This window comes from Zonotrichia leucophrys, chromosome 4, assembly GCF_028769735.1.
Source record: "Zonotrichia leucophrys gambelii isolate GWCS_2022_RI chromosome 4, RI_Zleu_2.0, whole genome shotgun sequence".
In the NCBI taxonomy this organism is placed as follows: Eukaryota; Metazoa; Chordata; class Aves; order Passeriformes; family Passerellidae; genus Zonotrichia; species Zonotrichia leucophrys.
Window position 1 is genome coordinate 11,007,192 of NC_088173.1, and position 23,424 is coordinate 11,030,615.

At 40.6% G+C, this 23,424-nt stretch overlaps 1 protein-coding gene across 1 annotated transcript in view; it reads left to right on the top strand.

The window, feature by feature from the left end:
- Positions 1-1,885: 1,885 nt before the first annotated feature.
- Positions 1,886-23,424, top strand: part of ZDHHC2 (zinc finger DHHC-type palmitoyltransferase 2) — a 31,341-nt gene continuing 9,802 nt past the window's right edge. Inside the window, exons 1-6 of the mRNA XM_064710460.1 lie at positions 1,886-2,115; positions 11,897-11,923; positions 14,921-15,015; positions 17,856-17,976; positions 18,887-18,956; positions 20,539-20,571. Of these exons, the coding sequence (XP_064566530.1) occupies positions 1,947-2,115; positions 11,897-11,923; positions 14,921-15,015; positions 17,856-17,976; positions 18,887-18,956; positions 20,539-20,571 (515 nt within the window). The 5' untranslated portion in view covers positions 1,886-1,946. The remainder of the gene's footprint in view (positions 2,116-11,896; positions 11,924-14,920; positions 15,016-17,855; positions 17,977-18,886; positions 18,957-20,538; positions 20,572-23,424) is intronic.

Genomic DNA, 23,424 nt, shown 5'->3' on the forward strand with positions numbered 1-23,424 from the left:
CATACAGCATTTTAATATGGTTTACAGGAGAAATCTTTTCATAGCCCCTAAGGCAATGCAAAACCTACTTCACCCTTACATACACAGCATCTAGCTGCAAACTTCTGAAGGTACAGACATGTCTCCCTGGAAACACAGGATACAACAGATGCATTATCCTTGGTACCTGAGAGAGGTCACTGTCACGTATTTCCAAATAAGTGCAAAAAGCCATCAAATGAATTTAATTGCCTTCATTTCTTTTAACTTTTGCCAGCTGAGCATGGGGCTTGCCTTCAGGCAGTGGTAATCTTACTCCTTCTGCTTTTAAAATCTATGTTGAATAATTACAGATGTTTTCCTTAAAACATAGTAAAGTAAAATCCTTTAAATGTTCTATTAAAATGCTGGCTTCAGCAATGACTTGGATGATTAATTAAGGTGAAATAAAAAGCTTTTATTGTCTACATCATGTTGGTTTCAGTCTCTTTATTCTTGTTTGAGAACTATAGCATGCAGGAATATAAAATCTAGCTTTTCAGCACCATTCCCTGTCTCTTTACCTTTAAATGTATAATACATAATTTGCCATTATGCAGAATCTTTTCTTAAATTATTCTGGTCCAATCTTTTGGTAGCATATTTTGTTCATTCCTCTACTGTAAGAGCCATACATTGAGGAGACGGTTTTGCTGAGCCCTTCAGAATGATATACAAGCCTTTTTCCTGAATAGGCAAGGATGATTTACTGCCATGGGATATACATATTATCCCTCTCAATACATTATGCGGTGTTGGTCATTCATTCAGTTCATTGTGGCTAACTGAAATCACTCAGTTTGATCTTACTGTAAGAGGGGTGCATGATTTTCCATCATATAAAAACACTGCAGCCATATGGTCAACTTCTTTTTTGTGTCTTTTCAACAAACATACTATAGCTACTCCATTTTCTACTCTGGAACCTGCCAGCAACACCTACCATTGGTTCTGTCTTATTTTCTCCAATTTTTTCTCTTCTTTCCCAGTCTTTTTCTCAATCAATGGCAGTTGTATGCCTTCCAGATAGTGATTACTTATCTTCACGTGTAGTCTCCTGCATGACATATTAGAAAAGGTTTTTTTATTTTTTTTCAAAGTCCAAACCCATTTTAATCAACCAGCTACTTCCCACCTACTGCACCGCTGATGCTCTGAGAGATTCTAGCAGATTGCAGAAACGCAACAGGCCGTGCTCGACGTTACTGATTTTACAGTGATAATTCAGCAACGATTAGGGTGCACACAACCTAACGCAAGCAGGGTTTGCTGTTATAGTTCACAAGCGTTTCATTACGATGAGTGCAATGGGAAGCCTTTCGGGGAAGGGTGAGTCAGCACAACCTTCCGCCACCTTCCCCTGCACGAACAGCTGCCAAAAGCCACAAGCCAGCCATGCCTGCCCACAGCGGCCGCCCACCGCCTCCTGCCCGCCAAGGCACGGCAGCCCGCACTCCTGTTCACCGCACTCCGCAGCGTTATTTGCGAACGCGGCAGCGCTTTGGTAACCGGGCGTTCTGAAGCGCTCGCAGGGCGCTGTTAAGCGTCGCCATCCCGCTGTCAGAGGCGGATGATGAGGGAGCAGCGTCGAGCGCAGGCCGCCGCCCGCCCCAGCGCCCAAACACGTGGCGGCCGGAGCCGCGCCCTGCGCCGGGCGGGGCCGCTGCGCCGCCGCCCCGAACCTGCCGGCCGTGTCCGTGTCCGTGCCCCTGCCCCTGTCCGTGTCCCCGGCCCGGGACAGACACCCGGATCCCACAGGGCCGCCACGGGCCCTCGGGCGGCTCTGCCCCCGCTGCCCGGCCCTGCCCAGCCCGGGGGAGCGGCGGGCGGGCGGTGGGAGGAGCGGCCGCGCCGGGAGGCGGGGCCGGGGCGGGCTCCGGCGGGGAGCGCGGCCGGGGCCCGGGCCCCCGGAGCGAGCGAGCGGCGGGATGCGGTGCGGGAAGATGGCGGCGCCGCCGCCGCCCGCAGCCGGGGCGCCGGGTGCTTGGGGCGGCGTGCGGCGACGCTGCCAGCGGCTGCTCTACTGGGTGCCGGTGCTCTTCATCTCCAGCATCCTCTGCTGGTCCTACTACGCCTATGTCACCCAGCTCTGCCTGCGTGAGTGCCGCCGCGGCGGCGGGGGGCGGGCGGGACGCGGGTGGGCGCCGCCGCCCCTGCCGGGGGAGCGCAGCCGGGCGGCACCGACACGGACACGGGCACGGGCGGCCGCCTCTGTTGTTGGCGCCGGGGCCACCCCCGGCTGGGGCTGCTGCCGCCGCCACGCCCGGACCGTGTCCGAGGCTGGGCTGGGCTGGACCGGTTTCCCCGCGCCCCGGCCCCCTGCGCTGGAGAGCGACATCCGCGCTGCCCGCTGTCCGCCGTGAGCCATCGCGCCCGGTCCCGCTCCCGCGGCAGGAGGCAGCCGGCGCACGGCGCTCTCTCCACAGGCGGGAGTTTCCCTCCGTGCGGCGCGCTGAGTGCGGCCGGTCCCAGCCCCGACACGGGAAGCGGCACCGGCCGTGCCGGCGGCTGAGCGGAGTTGGCCGTCCCTTCCGCGCACACACCACACACATGTACACACACACAGGTACAGAGCCATTGGGGGCGGACGTGCAAGCAGGAATAGGTAGCAGGAAACCCGCGAGTCTCCCTGTGCCACCCTTCAGTCGTCTATAAAATGCCCAGCTGTCGCAACTTCTTGCTCCCTTCCTTGTGGTCGGCAGCGTGCCGGTGCATTGGGGAGTCATCCTGGCCGCGCACCTTGGCCCCTGACCCTGAGCTCAGGCGCATCCCTGAGCACACTCTGGGGGCTGGGTGTGATGTGAGATTTGTGTGCATTAGGGCAGCCGAGCCAGAAGGGTTTATTAAATGACCGGCTCACCCGCCTCCCTTGGTTTGGAAGGGTTTTTTTCCTGATTTTGGTTCTGTTACGGTGTATCTTGTAGAAAACCATTGAATCTGATTTTTAGAGGCTAATGTGTGGCATACTGATGTTTCAGTAACAGTGTCATTATAATGGCACACGGGAATATAAATTAGATGTACTTAGTTTTCAGCTGTTCATGTTGAAAATCTTATCAGTCTAATACCTAATTTTTGATTTTATCTTTTTTTAATTGCATATAGAAGGCTGGTAGGATTTTTATCCTATGGGTGCTTGGCTGAGCAGTTGAGGGATTAAGTAAAAGGTGATTGCCAGGCCTAGCACCTCTGGTTTTTGTATCAAGACTTGCTGTAGTTCCTATATTGGAGGTTAGGCTTTTTGCATTTTTTTCTTTGCTAACACCACTCAATTCTGTTCATTTTAAACAACACTCTTCAATAAAGTTACCGTTCCCTCATGAGAGGAACAATGAAGTGTGTACCTCCAGCACAAGGAAGCAAATTGTTTCCAGGATTCTGGGAATTGGCTGAGCAAGCCTGGAAAGGAGAGCTGTAAGCTGACACGAGGAGGGCAAGGATGTTCCAGGGAAGAGCCTCTCTGTAGTCAATGTTCTAATGTATGCAGCCTTCTGGTAGGTGCAGTAGGCTTCTTCTGGGCACTACTGCTTCAGTATTCTACTGTATTTTTTATTTTGCATAACTGTACAATAGGGAAAAAGTGGGGTTTAGTTCACCTGAAAGTAGGTACCTCTTAAAGAGATGACATGCTTGAAACTTGCTTCAGACTATAAACTGTGGTTCACTGGTTCCTTGAGAACCTCTCAAAGCAAAAGGCCTGCAATGGGAGGGGGAGGAAGTGAAATCCTGGGGCTCAGCTAAAGCATCTTTTACTGAGTTCCTTTCAATGGACAAGGGTGGTTTGTTTGTTTGTTTGTTTCCCACCCACCCCCACACGTTCCAGTGGGAGCTGGCTCACCAGGTTTTTAATTCAACGTAATAGTCATCCACAATCTCCAGTAAGTCCATCTTTTATCTGTATCTGGATGTTTTCCCTCATTTTTGGCATATTAAAATAAAATAAGCTCATGTTTTGTCTTACTAATGAATATTTAGTGTAAACAACAGAAGGAATAACTAACAACTCAGGGAACGAGAGCCAACGGCAGGAATAGACTGTAAGCATTTCAGTGCTTTGAAGCCAGCCTGTCTGTTCAGTGCTTCTTTTATTCCTGCAGCACTGAATGCTAAAGAGGACGTATATAGCTGGGGCTTTTTCTGCAGCTTTCTGTCATTGGGGCTGACAACATACAGGGAACAGTGTTAACTGTTGTGCAATAGGACCTGGCAAGGACCCTGTTGTAATGTAAGTGGTCTCTTTGAGCTTTTAATAATGAGAAAGTGATTCAAATGTAGTGGTTTGAATGGATTTGTGGGGTTTTTTGTTAGAGTTTATTTGATGGGTTTTTTTTTTTTATTTCATCCTGTTGTTGTTTGGGGTTTTTTTTATTTCATCCAAGCATTATAGGAGGGGCTTCTTTTTTTTAAGAAATCTACTAAGCTGATTCCTTATATACCTAAAGCTGAGTAGTTACAATACTGAGTAGCATTTTAGAAACAAAAAGGGGTTTTATAAACAGAAAAATGAGCCCACTGTTTTTAACACTAGTATTGCCATGTCTAGAGTTCTGTCTCTTTTATTAGTGGATTCACATAAGTGCTCATGCAGCTTTAACCTTTAACAAGAAGGAGAAAGGTGTTGAGCACTAGCAAATAGTTCTCTTCTTTCTGCTGGATGTAGAATGAATACTGGAATTAAATGTGTATATGAGTTGGTCTTAAAGCACTCAACTAAAAATTGCTTACCTCTAATCCAGTGCAATTCTCTTGATTTTGCCAGTATTGCCATTTCACAAGCCCAGTCTAGTAGTAGTACTTCTTTTTTCACCCTGAATAACTTTGTGTTTCAAATTACTGTGTCTTTAAGTGTTCCTTCCCTTAGAAAATAATTTGAGTGTGTTTATGAGAAGCTAAGGGATATAGATTTATTGTTCTTTCTCTAAAAAGGATGGGGAAATACAAGCAGCACACAGTGAGTACAGTGAACTTTGATAGCACAAGCTACTGAAATTTCAACCTAGGATACATGGAACAACAGTAACATGGAGTGTAAATTAAATACTTCACCCCAGCACCTGTATCCATGTGTCTATACTCAGAAAATGCACATTGGATTCACTCTTTATGAAAACCTGAAAATGAACTTTCTGTGTTTATTAAAATCTTTGTGTACTTCACGTGCAAAGAATAAAAAATTCTTACATTTCCCTTCTTAGATGCATCTCTAAGTCAGGTTAGTAAGGGGCTTGGAGGACTTATTGATTCCATGCTTTAGGGAGGGCAGAGCCAGTGGTTATTGCAGTTTCTGACAGCTGTTTGTCAGAAATGTTCTTGACAAATGCAGATACTGACATCCTTTTGTTTCATTTTGTTTTCCTACCTGCTCAGGATTTGGAGGTGCATATCACAAGGAAAATGTAAAAAAATTGACAGTGTTGTGACAGATGTTTTTAGGAAAAATAACAGCTTAGCTGATGAAAGGGTTATCCTGTAGATATTCTCTATCCAATAGAAAATGGATGTTTTTGTTCAGTTTTGATCCATTTTTACATGGCACTAATTTTAATTCACAGGATAATGCTCTTGCTCAGGGAATCCTGTCAGAAAATGCAGCTTGAATTTGTAATTTTGAAGAAGGAAAATAGATTTACTGTGGAACAAACGAGCAATAAGCATTTTGTGACTACTCCAGTGAAGGGAAAGGGAGGAAATATTGCCACCTGGTGAGTGATTTGCCTGATTTGGAAAAGAATAAATGACTTGAGCATGGCTGAAGAGGGGATACAACAAGACATTCACAGTACTGTCAGGAAAGCTTATAAGTCTCATCTTTGGTTTTAGTGTAGAATATGTGACTGGTTTCTGTCCACAGCTATCCACAGCTACCTTCAGAAAGCATGGAATGACATCCAGCTGCTAAAGATGTTAATGATCATGAAAGATTTTTGCTGGAGGATCAGATTGATTAGTGCTGAATTGAGGTTTTTGACCCTGTGAACCATCAGTGGGATGGAATTATAACAGGATGTAAAGCTGCTTAATTCATCACAGTTTAGAGGAAGGATTAATACGTGCCCTGTGGGCTTGGCAGAGTGTCATCAGGGCATCAGAAGTGGCAGCAAATAAGGAGATAGAATGTGATAGGGTGGGAGGGGAAAAAAAAGCTAAAAAAATAAAGAGTTAGACTCAGGATTTGTTCAGCTGGATTTGAGCTCTTTGCTCAGTATGTTCTCCAGATAGATTAAAGGATTTATGGTACTTGCAGCTTATGTCTTGTAACCATTTAGAGCTTAGGTTTGGCTGTAGAAATACAAGTACATTGTAACATTGCAGTTGGCTGTAGTCAAACACTGGTTAAATTACCTGTCTGCACATGAGCTGCTAAGGTACAAAAGTACTTTGGTCCAAGAAAGTTTGCATTTTTATTCCATATTTTAGAAATACTACCTTATTTTTTCCCCCCTCTTCTGACATCTGTGGTTACTTTGAGAAAAGTTTCAAAACTGGTGGCTGAAGTAGAATTGGCTTCTGAATTACAGCCAGCAGTGCTCCTGTGCATTTCCCAAATTTCGTTTGAATGCTTTCTCAGACTGTCAAAGGCAGCTGCCATTCCACAGTTCTGGAGCAGAATTGATGTCTGTGTTAAGCAGGGCTGGTTATCTCCCCATGTTGTGCCCAGTGTATTATTACCTGTGGGTTTTGTGCCTTGAAATGTAAACCATGGCTTGGAGTTGAAACCATAAGGTTTATGATGAAGATATAGTTACTGGACGAGGTTATGTTCTGAGGTGAAGGTTTAACACTCCTTGATACATAACTTTAGGAGTTGTTCTTGTCAGGGTGCAGTTTTTGTTTGCTGAAAAGTGTCTGGCAATACTGGCAGCACAAGAGTCTACAAGTTTGGTAGAGCCGGACACTTTTCATTCAGTCTGTGTTTGTGACTTGGAAGGTAAATGGGAAGTTTGTAAAGAAGAAGGATTAAGTCAGTTCCTAGTCATACCCTATACAAAAGCTGTGGTTTTGTGACCTTACCTACGAAGGTACCAAATAGCAGCTGCTGCTGGGCAGGTGGACAGTGGTGCAGTTTGATGGGCACAGGCTTGAAATGAATCTTCTGAAACATTTGCAAATACCATCAAATGCAAATGTATGGGTTATTGATGGCTACCTATGCCAACCTTAAATATCCTGAAATATTTCCATTACTTTTGTTCTGAAACAAAGCACTGGAGGCACCTTGTCTCTCTGAATCAATGCAAATCACTGCTCTGTCTAGCAGAGGGGTAGGTTTTTATTGCAAGCACTGATATTTTTACTAAAGGACTATTGCAGGCAATGACAGAACACTTGTCAAAACTATAAAACACTTTTATGTGTGCACAGAGCTGAGTAAAACTGCATCTATAGATCAGTGTTTTACAGCTTCAAATATGCTATAAAGATAAAATGTGTACTTAGTTTTCTGAATCTGCTCCAAGATGTTAAACTTCATAAAAGTTTGAGAGACCCAGCTATTTATAGGTGTGGCTGCAGAGTCTCATCATATTTATCTTGTTTTCCCATTCCAAAGATTTAAATATTTTAAAAACGTACATAAAATATTATAGCAAAATTTTGTAGATCCACTTTCATTGCAGCTTTAAAATATTATTTGCTTTATCTCATTTCCCTTTTTAAATTTTTTTCCTTATTTTTAAATCTAGTCATTACATTTACAGTTCAGAAACTTTGGGTTTAGAAGTCAAGCAAAATTTAACATTACAAAACCAATGCACATTTTGATATTAAATTTATCTTTCAAAATCTTTCGGGGTTTGTGCTAGCAATGTGTCTTACCATGTCTCTAGCTATGTGGAGATGGACATCTGCCTAGTTTTTACATGGTTGAGTGAGAATTAAGCTTTCCAGAGAAAATAAGTGGAAATCGAAGAAGTGGGAACTCCGCTTGGTCGGACCCAGTGTGCAAGGTGCCTAGTGCTGTGATTTCTCTTCCTAGCAAGTTAAGTTGGTGATGGAAGCCATCCTGGACTTTTTAAGATCCTTTTGAAGCACAGCATTGTATCACCTTTGCAATTGTCCTCTGCTTGGTGGCACTGACTATTGGATGTGCTGCTCCTGTTTCTGGCTGCTTGTGGCAAGCAGGGAGCAATGTTTGTGGCTCAGGAAATTGGCATCTCCCCTGGCTGAAGCGCTGTGTCTGTCCCTAATTGTGATGAGCACCATCTGGGAGCTGCGTAATGAACCGGAGAGGCTCTAATGATGTGGCAGTCTGCTAGCACTGAACTGTGAATGCATCCTGGTGCTCTAGCAGTGCAAGGGTGATTCTTAATGAAATTGGCCCCTGCAGTACCTCAGGCAAACAAAGCTGTAACTTTTTAATGATTTCCTGAAGACAGGTCATGTTTTTATAATTATTTCAATCTCTGGGTATACAAGAGTATCATTCCCTGGTCTCAAAGGGATTTACCTTTTTCTCTCTCAGAATTTGCTTAGCAGTTGGGATTGCCATGTCCTTTGTGTTTATTTTAGTCATCATAGACATAAATGCTTTTAACCCATATTATTTCTGTGCTGTTTAACTATCAGCAAGTGCATTTGCAGCATTTCAGCTGATATTTATTAATGACAGAATGCACAGTCTGACCTACTTTTCACCACAGTGAGTGTAACCCCTTGAAACAGAAATGAGAAAACTGCCATAAATACTGATACAAAAGATTCTACTAAAAAATATAAAATTTGGTTTAAATAAACATATCGTGTGCTATTCAGAAGACAGGGAAAATAGCAAACATTTCTTTGATCAAATCCAAAATAAAAGGATTTTTTTCATATTAGAAAATTATTTTCCATGTTCTTAAATAGTACAATTTTAGTGTGACCTTAGGGTAAACATCTTGTAGTTACTCTCACAGTCTTTGTATCATGGTCATTCAACAAACTGAAAAAGTTTAAAGCTTTAGGAGAAATATAGGAGAGAGTTTGATTTGTAAGAGCCATTTTTTTCCTGTTGGTTAGTTCTGCCACATTGGTGCAAAACAAAAGGTTCTCCCACTCCCTCCCTCTCTCCCCAAAAAAGAGCCAGCAACCAAACCAGAAAAACCTTAACCAACCAAAAAAACCCCCACACCTTCATTTCCTCTCTAGTGCTGTTGTATTGAAGATGCTGGTCCATTACTTTCCTACTCTCTGTACCTCCTCCAGGGAGCCTTTGCCAGAGGTGATTTAAAAAGGCATGAGCAGAAGGACTGGTACTTCACTTCATACAGGTTATTGGATGTCTTGCATAGTTCCTTTCTGTCGCTGTCTATGGGATGCTTGTTGGGTGTGGAGGTGGACAGGAATTTTAGCTTTGCTGTGTGGTAGAAATGACTAAATTTGTATTTGTCAGTCCTTTACTTATAGGCATTGTGGAAAATTTAGATGTCTCAGACACAATAATAAATACATTTTATCCAAAGATAAGGGGCAGAAAAAAGATTACAGTTGCTTTCACAGCAGTGTTCTGTGGCATTCCCTTGTAAGGAGAGAAAAATACCACAAATTATTGTGAAGGTTGGTTTAATAGATTTTGTTTTGAAACTGGTGATTCTGCAAAGTGTGCTTGGCTGTGACTTTTTAATTAGCAGAGAGTAGTTACTGCAAGAAGATTGGCAAAATTTCTGCATGCTTTGCTGACCATTCCAAGTGGAGAAAGAAAATCAGAATTTGAATAGCAGCTAATTTGTCTTAATCTGAGAACTCCATCACTTTTAAATTGCATATCAGCTCTGAAGTTGTCTTTTGTTTTGTAAACAATCATCTGGTGCGTGGCTGTTTTCTTACAATTTTACAATTCTTTTGCATTATTGTAGGGGAGCATGTCTGCGTCTCAGAGTCAAAGGTATATGTGTGTTCTTTCAGATTTCTCTAGCAGTTGTCTAGGTGAATATTCAGCTTATCAAATTCTAAAGAGTTCAGAAAACTGAAGGCAGAATATACTATTTTATAGTGGTTTATGCAACTTCTGTGGTATCTTTATGATTTTTTTGAGGAGGTTTATAAAGACGATTGCTTACTGCTTTACCTCAGGTAAGGTAGATGCTTGTTTTGCTAGAGCTATAGTCAAATCTCCATTTTAATAGACCTCTTTTATAATTGCAGAATTGTAGAATAATTCATGTTTGAGAGGACCTCAGCTCATCTAGTCTGACCTCCTGATCAAATCAGGGCTAGGTGTGAGGTCACACCAGGTTCTTCAGGGTTTTATTGGTTTGAGTCTTGAAAAACTTCCCTGGTGGAGGCTGTGCACCATGTCTGGAGAGTTTCCTCTGCTGGTGAATGGTTCTCGTGGTGGAAGTGTTTTTCCTTCTATCAGATCGGATCCTTTCATTTCACCTTGCACTCCCTGGCTCTTGTCATCCCACTCTGTGCCAGTATGAAGAGTCCACCTCCTCAGTGCCTCCTGGGAGGCCCTCCCAAAACCATGTCTTCCCCAGGGCTGACAAGCCCTGGCTGTGCAGCCTCTCTCTAGAGGATGAGTCCCTGCCAGCTTCATCATTTCCTCCTGAACTTGTCTCTGTTGTGTTGGGGTCCCAAATCCCAGCAGGGTTTTGGGTTGGTCTGATGGATGCTGCACAGAAGGGGATAAACCCTTCCCTTGGCTGAGCAGCAGTAGTGCCCTGCTGAGGTACCCATGTGCCTGGTGGCCCTTTCTGCTGCCCACCAGCAGCCCCTTGGCTTCTTCCAGAGAGCTGCTCCAGCCCAGCAGCCCCAGGCTGTGTCATTGCAGGGGTGGCTTCTTCACAGGTGCAGGACTTTTTCTTTGCCCTTGTGAATTTCATCCATTGGTTCCTTCCCCCAGTCTGTCGTGGTCCCTCTCAATGGAAGTCCTGCACGTATCAGCTGCTGTCCCCAGGGTGGTGTCATCTGCAGACTTGTGAGTGGTCACTCTCCCAGAGCATTTGTTAGGGTCTGGGGCCATGGTCCGGCCTTGCAATGTGTAGGATGTGTTTAAATGCTGGCTTTAACTCAATCACCAAGCCTGTGTTTAATCCATCAGTCAGGTGGCGTGGCTCTTGGGCTTTTCTGTAGGAGTTGCCTTGTGCCTGGAGCTTGAAGATCAGCCTGGTGCAATCATTTTTATTAGGAAACAGGAGTGGATGAGAGCTCTGTGTATATACTGTCCTGTTGTAGGCACCAGTGTATCACAGCTTGTACACTGCTTAGCTGGGATGGATAAATGTGTGGTGGAGTGGTTTGGGTGAAAGGAGGTTTTGATCTTGGGAGTTTCTGATCTCTCTGAGATACCTGTTGTGGGATAGTACTTTTGAATAATGTGACCAAGAGAGGAAAATGCAATTACTGATATGTGATATCTGTGTGCCCCCTTCTATGCCTGACACACTTGCCCTTTCTCACTCTCTTACTGTCTTGTAATCTGTGGGCAATTTCTTAAAGGAAATGCAACTTTTGTCTACTTTCAGTTTTTATGCTTTGAAGATCTAAGGTATCACCAAATATTGCTGTCAAAAACCAGCTCTAGAAGCTGATGCCTGCACTGCAACATTAAGTACATAAAGAGTGAAAGCTGTGCAACCACAGTTAGAAGAAATAACTGCTCTTCAGAGATGGCTTTTCTTAGTTTAAACTTTGGCAGCTTCAAATAGCTGGCGGTCCTAGTTATCAGGAAATGAGCCTGGGAAGAGGAGCCAAATAAACCTTATAAGCAATGGATACTGTGTACTTATTCTCGTGATAAATGTACACAGCATAAAAGCTTCATAGTGTGTGACCTTAAACGTGTATTGTTTGATGATTACTCTTCCATCTTTGGCTGAAAAAAAGTTTAAATATTGAGTTACGTCATTCGCTATTTAAACACAGATTTTTATTATCTCCTTTTTTCTTTTTTTTCCAGTGACAATGACAAATATCGGAGAAAAAGGTAAGATTTTTATTAGCTGTTTATAGTTGTAATTCATATATCAGAATAGAACAGTAGTTCACTAGTAGAACTGAGAAACAGTCAAACTTAAAATAATAGATTTGTACTTTTTTTGTTCCTCATCACCTTTTATTATCTTGCTGTTCCTGAATATTACCGTAGCCATTACAAATAGAGGAGAGAAAAATTAGAATTTTTTTACTCTTTTCACTGGCTTTTTGATATGTCAGCTAAAACAATCCTTACTTTCTTCGTTTAAAAAATTTATTCATAATATGGAAAGCTCTTGTAAAAGCAGGATTGTAAAAGCTCTTGTAAAAGCAGTGTATTTGTGTAGATACAACATACTTAAATGCGGGGTGATTTTTTTCTGCATTTTCTTTTTAATGTTTTTAAAGAAATAGAATCATTCAGATATGAAGCCTTCTCGGAATATAATAAAACTGCCTAGTTAGCAGTCACTACAGTTCCTTCCCTGAGGCTGTAGCATGTTTAGATTGTTTATTCCAGATGCTATTTTAATACTACAGCACAACATGGAAGTGTAAAGTGTAGGGCTGCAGAGCTTTTGGAGGAAGAGCTTTTTATGTTTGTGTAATTCCAGCAGATTTTATTAAGTCGTTGGTAACTCCCTCACATAGAAAAGATGTTTGTCAATTAAGAAATTTGCTTGAAAAACTTTTTTTCAGTTCAAGGACCTCATCCCCCATATGAGTGTAGAAGTGTTATCTGCAGGCTTTGAATTTCAGTTTCTTGCTGCTCTGTACTCTGTGGGAGGGGAAAAAAAAGTGAGTTGATGGGCATTGCTCACAAAACACATTAGAATTATCAGCAAAATGTGTTGGGTAACATTAAATTTCCTTCTTTTCACTCAAGACCTTGGTGGGCTTTGGCCAGTCAGAAGAAACTTACCCTGGCTACACTTCTGCCCTAAGAGTTTTCAGGAGGGAAAACTGGGCAAATGGGGCCCAGCTGTCCTACAGGTTGCCCCCAATTTCCAGGCAACTCTGGCTGTGCTAGCTAGCTGTAAATTGATTGCCTTCAAGCAAGGGATGCACCATTTGGGTTGGGATTTGTTTTGTTTGGTTGAGTTGGGGTTTTGTTGGTTGGTTGGTGGGGTTTTTTTTCCAGAAAATGTGTAAAATAGAAAGGTTTGTGCTAGTGAGCAGCTGACAGCTCTTCTTTAACTGCCTCAAGTGAAATGAAGTTCTTGTGTTGGGCTCTCAGCAGCCCCAGGCCCGGTGGAGCAGCTGGGTAGCCCAGGGTGTCCATCCCAGAGCAGGGAAACCGGTGGGAAGGTGACCTGGGAGGAGTGAGCAGTCAGGGGCCAGGCTGGGGAGCTGAGCTTCAAGATCAAACAAGATGAGCTCAAGGCTTGTTCAGACTTCAAAGGGAAAACCTTGGATAATGTCTTTAGGTGTTAGGCACTTTTTTTTTTTCATATATGAATGTCAGTCAGTCACTGGGGAGATTTTTTGAACAATAAAATGCTTAATGCAGATCAGTAAGTGCATCATGTACAAAACTGAGGTAACTTGTCCTACTTTGCTCTCACTATATGCCATGAATATACTGTTGTTTAAACAAAATACTGATTTTGTTTGAGTAAATCAGGTTTTTTTAGAGCTGATCAAAATATTCTGATAAAAGTCAGGACTGTTCCTGTCCAGATGCATATGCAATAACAAGATGGTCATTTAGTGTACTGGGCTTTGTATGGAGTCCAGCTCTATCACTTATTTATGCTGATAATGCTTTTCTTTCAGTTTATAGACAAGGCATATGACTCTTGGCCCCTGTCATCCCAAAAGCTTTGTACAGAGTCGCTCCTCAGATTCTATTAGCTTTTATTTATTATTTTTAACAGCTTAGTGAATAACAGTAAACATTTGAAATGTTCCTGCTATTTTGATAAACAAACTTCAACACCAAAAGTACTTATTCAGTGTTACTTTTAATGCAAAATTGCAAAAAGAACATACCAGACAACTGTTCCTGCATTTATATGCACCATCATGCATGTGTTGTAAAGAATTCTCTAGCCCTGAATAACATGACCAATAAAAAGACTCCATGAGCTGACCCTACAGGGGCAGTATTTCAGATCCTGGAGTGAAAGTACACAGGATTCCCATTATGACACTTTTTTGAGGATATGAATTTGTGGAAGAATACTCTTTTCTTGTTGATAGAGTAAATTAATCAGGGGATATGAATTTGTGATTGGCTATTTACTGTAGTGAATTGCTTACTAGGGTGAGAGCTTTTAAGTGGAAATACCTATCAACCTATGGCAGACTCTTAGGAAAAGTTACTGTTACCTTCTGTATTCTAGTAAAAAACTCAGCATGGTAAGTGATTGATGGTTGATTCTCATCTATTTAAAAAACATAAGAATAAATTCTGACTGGCTGTGAAGAATATTAAGTAGTGAATGAACACTTGAATTTAAAGGACCTGAAGGTTTTACAAATCACCCAACTGTCCTCCCTCCTAAAATCCAAGAAAACAAATTACCTGGATATGGTTACTGCTCAGGTATCATGTGCATAGTCACCCCAAGACTCCCTCACACTTGTCATTGTCCCCTTACATCCTTTGGGGGTTTGGGGCTTTGGCTGGGGGGAGGCGGGGGGGTTTGCATGGCTAGCAGTCTCCTACAAGATCTATAATGCCAAAAGGCAGAGATGCATCAGTTAATTAGGGTTTAACAAATGTGTTATGGAGACTGCTTGCTAATTAATGATGGAGCTTAAATAGGCTATTAAGCATTTTCCTCAAACTTCTGTAATCTATGTAGACTATATCATGACCTTCCCCACACAGTTTCATTTGTCTTTTGTAAAGTTGCAGTGCAGTATTTTTGTGGCAAAGCTTTTCCAGAGCCTCTGTATTTACATCTGTTAGAAAACTATCTGTGATGCCTACAGGCACTATTTGTAAGTACTACAATATCTCTGGTCTGTTTGTATTAATTCTGTTCCCTTCTGATTTTAGTTGTGTGCCTGGTTGCTTACCACATATTTTTCATGCTGTTCGTCTGGTCATATTGGAAAACAATCTTTACGCTACCAATGAATCCTTCAAAAGAAGTAAGAAAACTTTTGTTTATGAAATAGCCTAGCCAAATGTCTGATTTTGTAGTGCTTGAACAACTTGGTGTCTGATGTCATGTAGTTTTACACTCTGTAGGAAAACACAGATGGCAGTTACAGCTTCTTAATAGGAGTCAGATTGCAATCAGTGTAGTGACCAAGACCAAAAAAAGTAACAATTTCTCTAATTTTTTACTAAATATTTCAAAATGAGATATTTGTGGTAGAAGAAAAAGTCCTGTCCACTTCAAAAATATGAGTTATTTGAACTAGCAGCCTGAATCTTTGCCTTGGGAATATCAGACTTTTACATGGGCAAAAATTTATTTCCCTGTGTTTAAGACTTATATTTCTTGTCGACATCTGTCTGTTGTCCTCTAAACTTAAACTTCTTCCCCATCTGTTTTGGTATGAAGGTGCTTTTGGATTGTGGTGGGAGTGCACATTAGGTTAGCTGATGGTGGGAAGCCACACCTGGCTAAGCAGGAGGGGAGCTGGTAAAGAACAGCCCCATGAAAAAAGAGATCTGGGAGGGTTCTTCATCAATGGCCCCAGTGGAAGTTCTGCTCGTGCAGTTTTTTGTAGCTAGCACAACTTTTTGGCCCCTTCCGTTCTTTGTACAGAAACCCCTGAGTCCTCAGTAGGTGCTGTGTTACACAACCTCTGAGGTCAGGAGGAGCCATGCTGTGCCTGTCCTGTAGCTGGAAATACCCACAAAGCAAACACTTACTTTGGCATGGACTCAACTCTAGCTCAGCCTAAAATGAATAGCTTGTGATTCCTATTGTCTGCTGTGTGGAGGTCCCTTTCCAAATAGTTTTCGTTCACTACTAGGATATGTAATTGGGAAAGCAAGTAAATAATTCAGACTAATTGCCATCTTCACTGGGGTTCACACTGCAGTCTTTACTATAGCCTGGGTGGGCAGGAACAAAATAAGTTAAAAGCCTGTTTCATTTGGAAATTATATGGCAAAATGTCTGCATGTATATGATGACTGTACTGATAATTAGGAGGGTTTTCAAATCATTGGGCTGATGCCAATGAAAGCATTTTGACAAATCCTGCTGATTATAGTACAATTTCAAATCCATCATACAATGCTAGTGGAGAATTTCAAATGGAGTAGGAAAAGCATTGTAGTTGAGTAATAGAAAGCAATGTGTGGTGTTTGAATTCACACAGTGTTGCTGGCAGTGATATCTTTGTTGTTCCATGTCTTTTTCCTATTCTACTAGAGCAGTATTTTAAAAATTGAATTAGGGCAGTTTGTAATGTTAAGTTACTTAGCTTCTGTTTTATACGATAAGTCTGCAAATAGAAAAAGATGTATTTTCAAGTGAACTGAGCTAGCAAATACTCATTTGAGGACTGAAAAACAAGCTTTTGCATTTTGTTTTCATGAATACTGCAGCTAGTGCAAACCACACAGCTTTCTTTTAAGCTTATTTCAAACTTTTACATGTAAAGTAGGTTTTGGTGGATTTCACTGTAGTGTGTGCTGCTCTTTACTTGTGCATACCAGCTTTATACAAGCACTGCATGAAGATGGGAGTGAAAATGGGTACCCAAGCACATAGGTTTTAGATGCAGGACTACTCTGAGGAGCAATAAAAAAAAAAAGATGGAACAGTAGCTCTGTTTACACCAAATAAGCATTTGACAAAAAGTATTCTAAACTAAGTTTCTGTAGTGAGAAATCTTATAAATCAACTCAGATGTTGGTAAGAATGTTCTTGCAAGGGGAAAAAAATGGTGGCCTGAGAAACTCAAGTTAAACAGTGAATATCCAGCTTCAGCTGGAAGTCTGTGGGCTTTGTCGGGAAGGGTGGAGTGATGCCTTCTCTATGGAAGAATGGGCTCCTAACTGCATGTTTCTGTCTGCTCTCTTATTTTTGCATGCATCACTTTTTTTTTTTTAGGAAAGAAAAATCAATATTGTTGTAATGGCTAGCCTTCCTGTAAACATAAGTACTATGCAGAAGGCTTCTGTTTCTGGCACAGGATAGAGACAGCTCTTCCTGCCAAATGTGGACTTCTTTTCAAAGGTGATTTTGTATCCTCTTTGTCTGACAGAGATGCCAAATACTTCTGCCTGTTTCTAGAAGCTACAGTGACAAAGGTGGCTACATTGCTGTGTTGCAGGGGACTTTGGTGTTTAAGAAATTTGTAGTATTTCATGTATGCTAAGCATCTCTTTCAGTAATTTTTGCCTTTTCAGCACTTTCTAGAGCCATGTTTGTTATTGTTTTGGGCAGTGACAGAAGCTGCCATTTTATTCAGGCAGATATTCACGGTATGGTTAATTTACTATACAAGACCCATCTCTTCCTTCTCTTAGCCAGTCTCAAAACTGAAAACACATCCTAACACCTGCATGAAGAGAACAGCAGTGACAAAGAATAAAAGGGAAAATGCCAGACACCAGGAGAGAAATAAAGCTGTCTTTTCTGCTATTACTAGTAGTGTATTTTCCTTTAGTTAAACATGACATCCCTACATTATATTCACTAGTTAATATTTGGCATTACAGAAGTAAATTCAGGAATTTCAGAGGAATGATAAGCTCTTGATCTTTCTCTTGAAGAATGTTGCTTAATACTTCTGGAAACGTTCAGCATTGCCTCTATACCAAATCAGAAGTGTTTTTAATTTTGTCTTCAGCTACCATAAAATGAATTAGCTGTTGTGGGAACACTGGGTTATTTGCTGTAATATCCTGTACATGTTGCTAATCCATCTTTATATAATGAATATTTATTCCTCTTTACACATCTACAGTTACATATTTAACTTGGAATTTTCTAATATTTCTTTGATTTTAAAAATTATTCCAGTTCCATCTGTCATATTCAGACAAGGAGTCCCTAGAGAGAGAGCCTAGAGGTGAATCCCAGCAAGAAGTCCTAAGACGAGCAGCCAAGGATCTTCCTATCTATACACGGACAATGTCTGGAGGTAAATGGGTGTTCAGGACACTAACAAAGGCAGGGGTCCTGAGGGACTACTTAAACTAATTAAAAAAGAGTTTTCAAGGGTTTGGATGGAAGGGAAGTGTTTTCCATATTTCATAAAATAACAGAGTGGTTCCAGAACTTTAATTTAGCAACATTTATTCAGTGTATAAAGATGGTTGGGAAGTAAATTGCAGCGTACAGTTTTGGATTTGAAAGTGGATTGACAGTGCCTTGCTTTTATTTTCAATTGATATTGACAAATAGCTTGTGCTACTGACAAGCTGCAGAAGAGGCTGTAGCATTCATTAACTGTGTAAATTTCTTTTATTATAGGTTAAAAAATAATAAAAACAGAATCACTGTCTGTATGTCATTCATAGCTAAATAGATCACAGTAAGAAACTGTTACTGTTTTACTTGTTGGTCATTCAGTTGCAAGAACAAAAGATCTTCCAAACTAAAAGTTAATCTAACCCTACTCATATTGCCAGTTTTTGAATGCTGCCTAGCTAAGCAAATCGAAGAGATAATCTCACATAATAAATTAAAGCTGTTAGAATAATAGCTGTAAAATAGCTATATTGTTGAAAAGTCTTTGACATTTTTCCAGTCTAGTGAGGGTTTTGTGGGTTTTGTTGGTTGGTTGTTTTGCAGAGTTATAAGGCTTGGGAAAAAAAAGAAAACATTATTAGTATGATTAGCACAGATGGCAAAAACTGAGCTCTTTGGGTTCAGTCTGATAGAATCAGCATTGCAAGAATGCTTTGGTGTTTGCAACTGCTTCTGATCATGCTGAAAGGCTTCCTGGGGGTTCTGCAGGGCTGGCTGCAAGTAATCACTTTTGCACAGCATTCAGAAATCAAAATGTGTAAATTTAGATTGAAGTCTAATCTTGGAACTTTTTTCTTTAGCAATCAGATACTGTGACAGATGCCATCTTGTAAAACCAGATCGCTGCCATCACTGTTCAGTATGCGACAAGTAAGAATATCCTTAAATAAGTGATTTTCTGAATTAATCAATTTTTTTTTTTTAGCATAGAAGCTTTTATTTTTTATGAGTAGATTTTTCAGGCTTAATATTTTGGCCGATACACTTTTCCCCCTTAGATTTTTCTTTTTTTAGATTTAGTTTTCATTTACTTATTTCTAAGGAAGTCTGTAGCTTAGTCTGATTCATTTCATGACTCCCTTGATGCCATGGATTACATGGTCTTACACATTCTTTACATAATGGTTAAAAATTATAAATATTAATAAAGAATTTTCCTTAAGAATGTAACCAAAAATAGCTGATTAAAAAATGTACTTCTTTTGTTAGAATCTGAATAAGCATCACTACCCATCTCAATCTAATCATGATGTCACTTGCATCTTACCTGAGGTAATACACTTAAAATCCTATTTTTTGCTGGATAACTTGCAGGTTACTTTTGTTTAAAGAAAGAAACAGCCAAGAATTTTTCCACTTCTAACTAAAGCCGTAAAATTAAGTTCTTGTTTGTCTCCTGCAAAAGGAAGTTCATATCCATACTCTCCAGAAGTCTGATTGCTTTCTAATTTAATCTTTCTTTTGGCTGTTCTCTCTGACCCTTCTCCAGTTAGTTTGGATGTCCCTGTGTTTCTTCACTCTGGCCCCTGTGCTTTGTATTTTTAACTTTGAGAGAAGACATTTCTTCCAAGGGAGGTTTATTCTTAGCTTTGAGCTGTTCCAAATACTCTTCAGCTGATCAAATGCTACAACACGGTGGTGGGGTGGAGAAGACATTGCTTTGTCCAGGAAGGCAGCAAGGCACTCAAAGAGAGGCAGAGTTGGGGCAGGAAGAGCATCTTGGTTGTGTTGTATGGAATGGTGGTTGCAGTGTGAGATAGGAACATAGTCATGTGTGTTTCTAGTGAAGAAAAGAGGTGCCTTGTTATCCACAAAATGTGAGTGAAATTTGCAGAGTGCAATTAGTTAACGTATTTTGAAGAATACCTTTATTTTGTCCTTACCTTACCAAAATTTGCTCATTACAATCAAATCTGATTTTCTTGTGAACATTTTGTTAATGGAGAGTGATTAATTGCAAAAGTGTTTGGGATTTTTCATATAAGGTAATCTCTTAGAAACCCTTTATATTTGCATAGAAAAATGTATTTATTTCTAAAAAAAGCAGCCCTTGTTCTTGGAAATATATTTAGATATATCACTACATAGTAATTGAATTAGCCCAGTTTCTAAGGCTCTGACAGAAAATAAACAGTAGTTGAAAATCCTATTCAGATTGAGGACCAAATGCTAAAATTGGCCAAATCCTATAGATTGCATTTTCTTAAATCATAAGTTCTTGACACGTCAAATGTTTTCTGTTTGGCTTATCTTCCATTTCTGCAGTTCATAATACAGGTAAACTGTATTATGTAAATTTAAATAGATGTATTTATTAAATAGATTACAAAACACATAGTAAATATCGATAATTCTTAATCTGTAGGTAAAAAATTTAAGTCTGCCATGTAACTTTGTTTCTGACTTTTTTTTTTCTTTTGATGATGCTTGGAATTCTGCTGGGACTTTAAAGATGTATTTTGAAAATGGATCACCACTGCCCTTGGTGAGTGTGCTATTGGTTTTCTTTTCTTATGTTCTGAAAATACACTTTTGTGGGGCCTGCCATGCTGATGATGCTTCAGCATTCCTAGAGTTAGATGCGTGTGTGAGGTTACTGGTCTTGGAGTTGTTTACTGTGTGTCTTCTTTTCCCAGTTGTGACATACAGAAGGAAGTTCAAATATCATTTTGCATGGACCTTTGAGTTAGGTACATTTTTATGTTTTTTAGGAGCATGGATGAAGTAGACTTCTGATCAATGAGAGCTTATTTTAAGAATTGCGTCTTTTCTTATTGAGTTGGAATGTAACTGTGCTTTAGCTGCATTGAGGGGTGAAGTGCTACCCTAGGTTTGAAACTAAAGGGCAAGGCTGTGCCCAGTTCCTTTTACCAAAGCTCCCAGGACAGCTGGGATGGGCTTGCTGGAAACACCAGGTTAGCACTTGCAGTTTTATGGGTTCTTTGTTTTCTTTGACTCTTTCTCCCCTCTGCCTCCCTCGTTTTGCTGCCGTGTCAGCCCACACAGTGGTTTTGTTCTCCTGTCTTTTCTTAGCAGCCCTTGGAACCAGTGGATAGGAGGATGAATAATTAGTCACTTTGGCAGGTGCATCTCACAGAAATAATTAAAGATAAATGCTTAGTAAGGTCCAAGTTTAGAGGATTGAGTGTTACATGGCAGTTCTTCACCATATAGGATGATCAGAAAAGAAGAATCCCCTGTGTTGGACAAACTGAATTGTAGATGGTTCTAAGTGGTTGTTTTGACACTTTGTTGTATCAAATTCTAGGACAGAGGAGGCTCTGTCCTGGGGCAGGAAGGGGTGCTGGGGTCCCTCTGTTTCTCTTGGTCCTGACTGTAGCATCTGCCATAATATAATTTGATTTTAAGCATCTTATCTTATTTTGCATCTACATGGTAGATACAATTGAAAGAAATAGTTAGCAGTGTAGGGTAGAGTTTTTGTGCTGTAGGGATAATCAGCATGGGAAAATTGAGGTTGTTCAGTAATAGTAGTGTGCTTTTTTAAAAAACTCACAAACAAAAACTACAAACAAGGCCGCAACAAAGCAAACAGGTAAAACCATTGAATGTGGAACAAATGTCTTAGAACAAAAAAGACAGTTTCCTTTTTACAGCTTTTTAATAGCTACCTTGTTGAAAACTAAGAAAAACAGTAAGCAGTTGCCAAGCTATTCCTGACAAAATACCAGTGAAAAGTCTCAATATGACATTAATATTCGGTATTATAAACACTTCTTATAAGCTCTGTGGTCTCTTCGTGATTATTTTGTGCTTTTATGTCTTAAGACAATTACATGAAAATGTCCTCCATGTAAATTTCAAGATAAAAATCCATTTTATCAAATAGCAGATTATAAATAGTTTTGTGTAAAGGGACAGTGAAGTGTTGTTTCACTAGGGCAGAAACTTCTAGAAAAACTGCTTTCCTCTCAGTAGCATTTGCTTACTATACATGTTTGCACTCTTCTTAATCTAACAACATAAACATACCCAGTTTGAGAGAGTATTTACACTGCTCATTGGTTTTAGTCTAATGAGCAATGGGTGCAAAAAATAAAGATAGAGAAGGTAATTGAAAGATATGTAATGCTTCTTGATGGAGAGGTGTTCCTTTTGTACTCCAACTAACAGAAATGCATTAGAAAAAGAGATATTGTGTGTTTTTCCTAATTTGAGCAGATGTTCACAGTTCCTTGCTCACCCTAAAAAAAGAACTATGTGGAAAAGAAGAAAGAGTTTTGAAATACTGCAGAGGTGCTGATCAAACTTTATAGTTTCCTGTAAAGACTCATGTTCAAATGTTCTTAGAGAAAGTTATGGCTATCTTGCCAACAGAAGTAAGGGTGCAGTTCAGTATAATGGATGGGCTTTAGCCTCTCTGAACATCATTAGGTTCTGCTTTGCTTTTCATGTTGCCATTTTTTGGTGGGAGCAAGCTGGGTGGAAAGGAAGGGGGAAAGAACTCACATGATGCTTACGGAGAGCAGGCAAAGAGCAATGAGAGCTGTCTCTCTAATTGAATTTTAATATTCTGCCAAGAGAAGTATTTCTGGAGAGAGGATGGGTAAAAATAACCTATGGAAAGTAAGATGAAGCTGTTGGAAGGCAGAGGTAATGAGAGGTTGTCATGTCCTAGCCCCAAGTCAGCTGTCTTCTGCTCTCTGGGAGGCTTTATTTTGGCTGTCACTCCTGCACTAATGGAAGTGCTGTGATAAACAGAAATATTTAATGCTAACTGCCCACTAACTACTCTGAAAGGTTTAAGTGATGCATTGGGGATTTCTAGTGCTGCTGCTCCTCACTGTATACAGATGGACCTGCAGGTGGGAATCCAATGGCTTGAGGCATCACCAAAAATACTGTTTGGATATAACACTCTTAGTACTAACAAGGTGCATTTAGGAATACCTTAGGAATGATTCAAAACATCTCTTCTTTATCTTTTGAGTGATCCAAATAGTTAACACCTCCTGGTTTCTGTGATGTTTTTTGTTAGCTGAGTTGCATCACCTTCAGTGCCTTGTAAACTATTTCTTTGCCTAGGATTTTCAGTAAACTAGCCCCTCAGAAAGGAATGATATATATTCTTTTTTGTACTTGAAAATGGAGCATTTAAAATGCTTGATGTAATCCAAATTGTTATTCCGGACTGTTCTGACTGTATGAATGTTTCACTGCAATAGCATACCATTATTATACCAGCTGGTTGTTGGTATATTTATCAGTTTCACTCTTTCTCAGAACTGTTAGACTTCAAATCTAACCACTGTTTCTGAGGTTTGAGATCTGATGCTACATGCTCAAACAGTACAATTATGAAACCTTGGTGTTTGCC